This window comes from Notolabrus celidotus, chromosome 2 (assembly GCF_009762535.1).
Source record: "Notolabrus celidotus isolate fNotCel1 chromosome 2, fNotCel1.pri, whole genome shotgun sequence".
In the NCBI taxonomy this organism is placed as follows: Eukaryota; Metazoa; Chordata; class Actinopteri; order Labriformes; family Labridae; genus Notolabrus; species Notolabrus celidotus.
The window spans coordinates 34,592,180-34,598,748 of NC_048273.1; the positions used below are offsets into that span (position 1 = coordinate 34,592,180).

Consider the following 6,569-nt stretch of genomic DNA (forward strand, 5'->3'; position numbering starts at 1 on the left):
CCTGGTCTTTATATTACAGTCATATACTGTGCTCTAATGATAGTCTATTTGAAATAACAGCAATTTTCCCTTTACCTCTACTATACTTCTGTTGGAGCACGTGCCAATACTAAACATCACCCAATGCTTTTGCAACTTTGTCACCCAGAACCAACATATGATTATATTCATTCATGTAACTATTTGAGTTACTCTTTCCAACTCCTTTTAAGGAATCAAACAACTCCTTGAGAGATAAACTGGATCCTTGGCTAGTTTATTATAATCACCAGCTTGCCTCTAACCATTTCTGTCTGACACTGGGTCTCAAGCTTGGGGTGTAGAGTGGGTTATTAGAGCTATTTTGCCAAAACAACTACCAGCTTATGGTGGAAAATTGGTTATGCAGGCAATGACATTGAACCAGTTGAGCTTCAAATAAAAACTACTTCAAATATTCACAAAAGCTCCTTAAAGCCAAGAAAAACTAAGGTTTGGGATAACATTCTCTGCAAGGCTTTTCATCTTGCACACACTGATGATATTTCCCACATTTTTATTTAATTTGCTTTAGAGACATTGTATCAATAATAGCCACCTTACTTTTACTGCAGTGAAACTACAGTGGTAGTTTGTGTGGTATAAAACTACCCCAAACCATACACCATCATATAAATACTGCTCAGGGCTTTTGTTCCTATTGTTATTTTCATTTTTGACCAACTCTGTTATTACAGCTGTGAAGGCAGAACCCCGAGGAGAGCACAAATGTCCCCTGTGCTGGGCTTGGTTTGATTCTAAGACCGGCCTCTCCAACCACGCGAGAGGACACCTGAAAAGAATAGGTAGAACTGAAACCAGCACCATGAAGTCTCCTCTGTCATTCTTAAATGATCTGCTGCAGGACAAACGGGAACATCCGAACATCCTCAACAAAAGACAGCTCTCGCCTGGATCTCAGACGTTAATCTACAGCAAAGGCCTGGACCTCATGCACAAGGGTGTTCCTGTAAAAATCCAACGTGAGATGAAGAGGCCACATCTCATGTCGGACAACTTTATACCAAAACAGGAGAACACCTACGCAGAAAAGAATACGCTTCAGGTGGAAGCACAAAGAGGCACAAAGGCCTCCCAAAGCACTTTAGTTAAACTACTCGAGAAGAGAGAGGAAAGAGTGGGAACCAACGAAGATACCTATGCAGCCAGAGAGCTCTGTGGTCTGACCAAAGATTACAAGGTGGAGACAGAGATGACCAGCGTTGGAACAAAGTGGCTTCATGGTACGTAGTCTTGTACACGAGGCTCGATTTTTGTATGATTCTTCCTTACAATTCAAAATCAGGCAGCTTTCTGGCTTAAGTGCTCTCTGATTCAGTGTATTATTATTATTTCTTCAGACACAGGAAGCTAGGGAGGGAATATTTGATATAAAAATACAATTTTAAGTAACCAGTAACACTAAATCTGAGAACATTTAAACAAAACACAACAAAGGCAAAAAAACTGCTGGATACTCTGTTGGTGCTGTGCATCATGGAGGAGTAACATTCATATAAGAAAGCATCTCATTGGATGGGAAATTAATGAATACTTAGAGCATAATCCCAAAGTGCACAATGAGTCATTCTTAATTTGTCTGCCTTTTTTTTTTTTTTTACAATTAAATCAGCTTTTTATGTGAATACATTTTGGACCACAGGAGACAGTTCTAACCTCTCTATAGAAACATGAAATAAAGAATAAAAGCAGGTTTATTGTGAAAGATTTTTTGGGATAACTCCTCAGCCGTCCCACCTCAACGTATTTGTTAACAGACACTGGTGCACAGCAGTGTCATCGCCAGCTTTCTGTCACAGGACTAACAGATTGAGTAGTTTATGGATCCTTTGTGATTCTCAGGAGGCGGTGCATGTGAGAATCTCCCCCTGAAGACACAGAATTGTGTTAAACTTCACCGGTAACACTTTTCAAACAAGAAAGTGCAAATCAGAAGCTACGTATGAAACCAGGTGGAAGAAGACTTTAGAGCGCACTGGGTGGTTTGACAGTTTTGCTTGATAATAAAATTACTGCATGAACTCAAACACTATCTTGCAATGCTTTATTCTCCTCAATGCTACAGTATCTAACCTCTGATTATCTCTATGCTTGTTTCAGACATTTCTATTATTGAGAGTAAAGATTCAGTTAATTAAAAGTGTGGTTACTGAATTGAAACAATAAAAGTGTGATTCCTATGTTTGATTCTGTGTTCGCTTTGTTTTTCTGTTTGCATTTCAGATGAATGTGATTCAAAACACATCTTCAGAAAATGTGACACCTTCCCGATGCTTCCTGATCATCTCACAGCCTTCGCACACAGACAGAGGACGAGCATGTTTGAAGGACTCGGTACATTTCAACAAGACTCTTTCTTACATTTTCAACCCAATCTGTGATTAAGACGTTTGAGATAATTTATCTACGCCTCTGTTTAGTGATGACCTCATTTATTTCCCTCAGATAAAGACGCGCACTGTTTTGTCTTTTAGGCTATGATTATAAACAGAGGAAGCTGAAATCAAGGCCCGGGCTAAAGAAGAAGATTTTCTCCTCCTTGAATGCTGAGATTTACACGCTCACCTGCAGGTATACATGAAGCAAGGTTATGTTTGTTATCATGGTTCTCTGAGTAAAGAGTGTGCTTAAAGAGCCCCCTTCTTGAGTACATATTTTAGATACATGTTTTATTTGTAGACCCTGATTGACAGATAAGACTCAAAACCAAACCTCGAAAAAAGTATTGTTAAAGAATAGTAACCACTTGTATTTGCAAACCAAAAGACAGCTTGTAATGACATGAGGATTGAGCCACTGTTTAATTGATAACAGGACTGAATAAGTGGTTGCATTGCACCTAGTTGCAGTAGCACACCATCATGCATGCAGACCTGAAGTGGTATTCTCACTTCTTCTGGGAGAACACTGGGTTCTGGGTTGGACCAGTGATGTAGAAGTTTAGTTATTTCTTAAACTGAATGTAAAGCCCAATTAGCTTAGCTCATTAGCTTTGGTTGTCTCCTCTCCAAAATCAAATGGACCTGATATTTAAAGCCATAAAACCCCTTCCTGATGAAAGATATATGTTCCTCCAGTGCTGCTTGATGGGGCTGCAAACCAACAACTACTAACTTCCATTTGCTTGCTGACTAAAACCTTTTAGCCCACTTAAGTGTGGGAATTTTTTAGGAACTAGTCTGGAGGGCTGTTTCTTTTATGAGTGCATCTGTGTTATAGACGAGGATATAGCTACAAGGGACAGTCACATGAGTTGAAACACTATGGAATTTGTCCTGGATATGCTAAATGTTGTGCCCTATTGCAAAGTTAATTGAAAACGTTGGTAAAGGTAGGGTAATAGTGTGAAGGAGAACTGAAAAAAGCAGATCAGATTGGTAAAGCTTCATATTCAACAGCCAAATTTGACTCAAATATCTGCCTCAGAAACTGTCAATATTTAGACAGTGTAGTCACTTGACAACAGCTCATTTTAATAGGTTATATTGTGTCAAACATATTAGTTGTAAATAAACTACTTGTCAGAGTTACACAAAAGTATCTCCTGTCAATTTGACATAATCCGAAAGTCTAGCTGACTCTTCAGAATCAAGAGAATTGAGAGCTCCCTTGAGTTAACTATAAATCCTGAACTGACTTAAAAGCTCTCCTGTTCCACAAACTTATATCTTTAAAGCTCAGAGTAAACCTGGGAAAACACCAACCAATCCCTGCCATCAGGAGCCAAATTATAAAACCAATCAAATCCTGTCCTGCCGTTCTGCCCGCCTCCTGCGCGTACATTTCATGTTTGCTTGTGTTTTTATCTCTGAGTGAGACATGAGATGACGTAGTGCAAAACACGAACGATGTGCTGAGGATCGGTATTGAATCAGTCACGATCATATGGTCGCCAATCAGCGGCGTTCGTGCATCCATCGTTTTGGAGGAGCTCCGAGGGGAGGGGTTAGACAGAGTCCTGAAGAAATGCTACATTCAAATTCATGCTAGTTTTCCGTGACTACCAACCCTAGCTTTAACTTCCTTCATACATTTGTACTTGTTGAATATGCCAACAATGCCAACAATAAAGCAAAGAACAGCTTTTATTTCACACTACAAAATGTTGGATGTGCGGTACTTCTTAAAACACTGACATGCTTTTCCTGCAGATTCTGTGACCTCGTCTTCCAGGGTCCTCTCTCCATCCAGGAGGATTGGATCAAGCATATACAGAGACACCTCCTGCACACCAGGGTACCCCACTCAGGGACAGGAATGGTAGAAGTGCTGGGTCTTCATCACAAAATATCAATAAGCATGTCTGGTGAGCACCCAGAGCGTGGCTAGAGTTTTATGCATTTAGACTCAGCTGCCTTAGAGTAGTCATGTTACTGTTCATACATAGAAATATATAACAGCAGAAATGCATAAGGACATGGTGTAGAATCATAGTATATATTGATAAATCTGTATATATTTGAAGAAGTTTGTTGTAGGATATTTTCACATGTTTTTGCCTTAACTCAGCTGATACAACTTTAAGGACCTTGTATGTATTTACAGTTAATTACAGTGAGACATACCAGTGCAGAACTGCAGATATTAGGGACAAATTATTCTGCAATGTAGGGCAAGATGAAAAAGTGCCTTGTTTATAATGACAAAGTATTGTTATAATGAGAACATTTCATTTTAAAAAGAAAATAAACTCCAAATCGCTCAATTTCTTAAAACCATCTCATTATGAAAAGAGACTCTCAGCACCGTACTCTGCTTCATGAAAAACTTTTGTAGGAACAAGAAAAGTTCAAAGGAGCATCAGCATTAATATACCAGCAAAATACAAAAGCCTAAGAATTGCAATTAAGTTCATGTCTCTCTTTCTTTCCGAGCCGACATAAAACGATGCTGTGCTCTTGTTAAGCAGCGTTCATGGGGCTGTCATTAGTTTGTAGATTCTTTGAAGGCGTTCACCTCTGTGCTTGTTATAGAGAGTATTGGCATGATATTTGACATGTGTTACCAAAGCAACAAAGTGTTATCTGAATCAAAGTGACATCCTGGGTGTTGCATTGTGTTGGGACGGTTTGTTCTGATGTCATCTTCTGCTTTGTCTCAACCATCAGTATAATTTATTCAATATCGCTTTCATTAGAGCCGCGATAGCAAGATTTGTTATAATGGAAAGAATGTTTTGTGGTTTCAAGAAAAGTTTTCAGTTAAATAGTACATTGTTAGAATTCTTTTCTTTTTGATTGAGAGTTGTTTATACAATATGTCCATTACTTTTTCAACTGTGTGATTATTTTGCAGAGAAAGTTGAGTATTTATACCTGGCAATTTACCACGCATTGAGCAAAGATGACAATAAGGAAAATTTAATTTTGTCCTATGCGCAAGACACTTTTATTTTTTTTAAATAATTTCCTTTGCCTTTTGGAGCCTTTATTTAGAGAACAGGATAGTGGATAGAGCAGCAAACTGGGAAGAAAAATATGTGGATGACATGCAACAAAGGGCCACAGAATGGAATTGAATCCTGGCCGCCTGCTTGGAGGATTAGAGCATCTGTACATGGGGTGTGCCATTTCACCACTGAGCTAAACCAGCACTCAAACTTACATTTATTAATTTAAATTCAGTATAAGAGAGAAACATCTCTGAAACACTATTTTATTCCTAGTTAATCACAAATAAAGTCTATTTGTTATTAGTAATACCTTTCCAATGACACTTCTTGTTAGATAAGCTTTAAGACTAATTGTATTTCAGGTTAATGTGCTATCTCAAAATGTTCCTAATTATCTATTTGTATTCTCTTAAAGTACAGTCTGTTTGAAACTCTGGAGATCTTACATATGTAGAGATGTAGAGTACCCTTACACACACACTTATTATTACAAGTTATTCAGTTATTAGAAATGTGTATTTTACTACCCCAGTCAGGCTCAATGATGTGAGGACTCAGTATTGAAAGTATTTTATTTCATATTTTTAGAAAAATATTTGAATAGAAATGTATGATATAATAATAAACTTGCATGTTCAGAAACTTCTTGTTGAATTGTCTATGTAAATTAATCTTAAAGCTTCTGTGAGAAGTTTTTTTGCTGGTTGTGAAACAGACTGACACAAACACTGATGCTCCTTTGTGACACCATCAGCATACAGAATTACTTTTTCTATATACACTACCAGTCACAAGTTTGGAAACACCTTCTCATTCAAGGGTTTGTATTTATTTTAATTATTGTAAACACTGTAGATTAATACTGAAGACATCAAAACTATGAAAGAAAATATATGGAATTATTGAATGAACAAAAAAGTGTTAAACAAAGCAGAATATGTTTTATATTTTAGATTCTGTAAAGTAGCCCCCTTTTTCCTTCATGACAGCTTTGCACACTCTTAGTGTTCTCTCAGTCTGCTTCATGAAGTGGTCTCCTGGAATGGTTTCTAATTAACATGATCCTTGTCAAGAGTTCATTTGTAGAATGACTTGCCTTCTTAATGTGTTTGAGACCATCAGTTGTGTTGTTCAGAGG

General features: G+C 37.7%; 1 protein-coding gene across 3 annotated transcripts in view; it reads left to right on the forward strand.

Moving 5' to 3' along the window:
- Positions 1-6,073, forward strand: part of znf644b (zinc finger protein 644b) — a 34,482-nt gene extending 28,409 nt beyond the window's left edge. For all 3 annotated transcript variants that reach the window (XM_034678034.1, XM_034678019.1, XM_034678024.1), the window contains 4 exons: positions 717-1,262; positions 2,263-2,373; positions 2,514-2,610; positions 4,191-6,073. In XM_034678034.1, coding sequence (XP_034533925.1) covers positions 717-1,262; positions 2,263-2,373; positions 2,514-2,610; positions 4,191-4,368 — 932 coding nt within the window. In that variant the 3' untranslated portion in view covers positions 4,369-6,073. The remainder of the gene's footprint in view (positions 1-716; positions 1,263-2,262; positions 2,374-2,513; positions 2,611-4,190) is intronic.
- Positions 6,074-6,569: the final 496 nt, after the last annotated feature.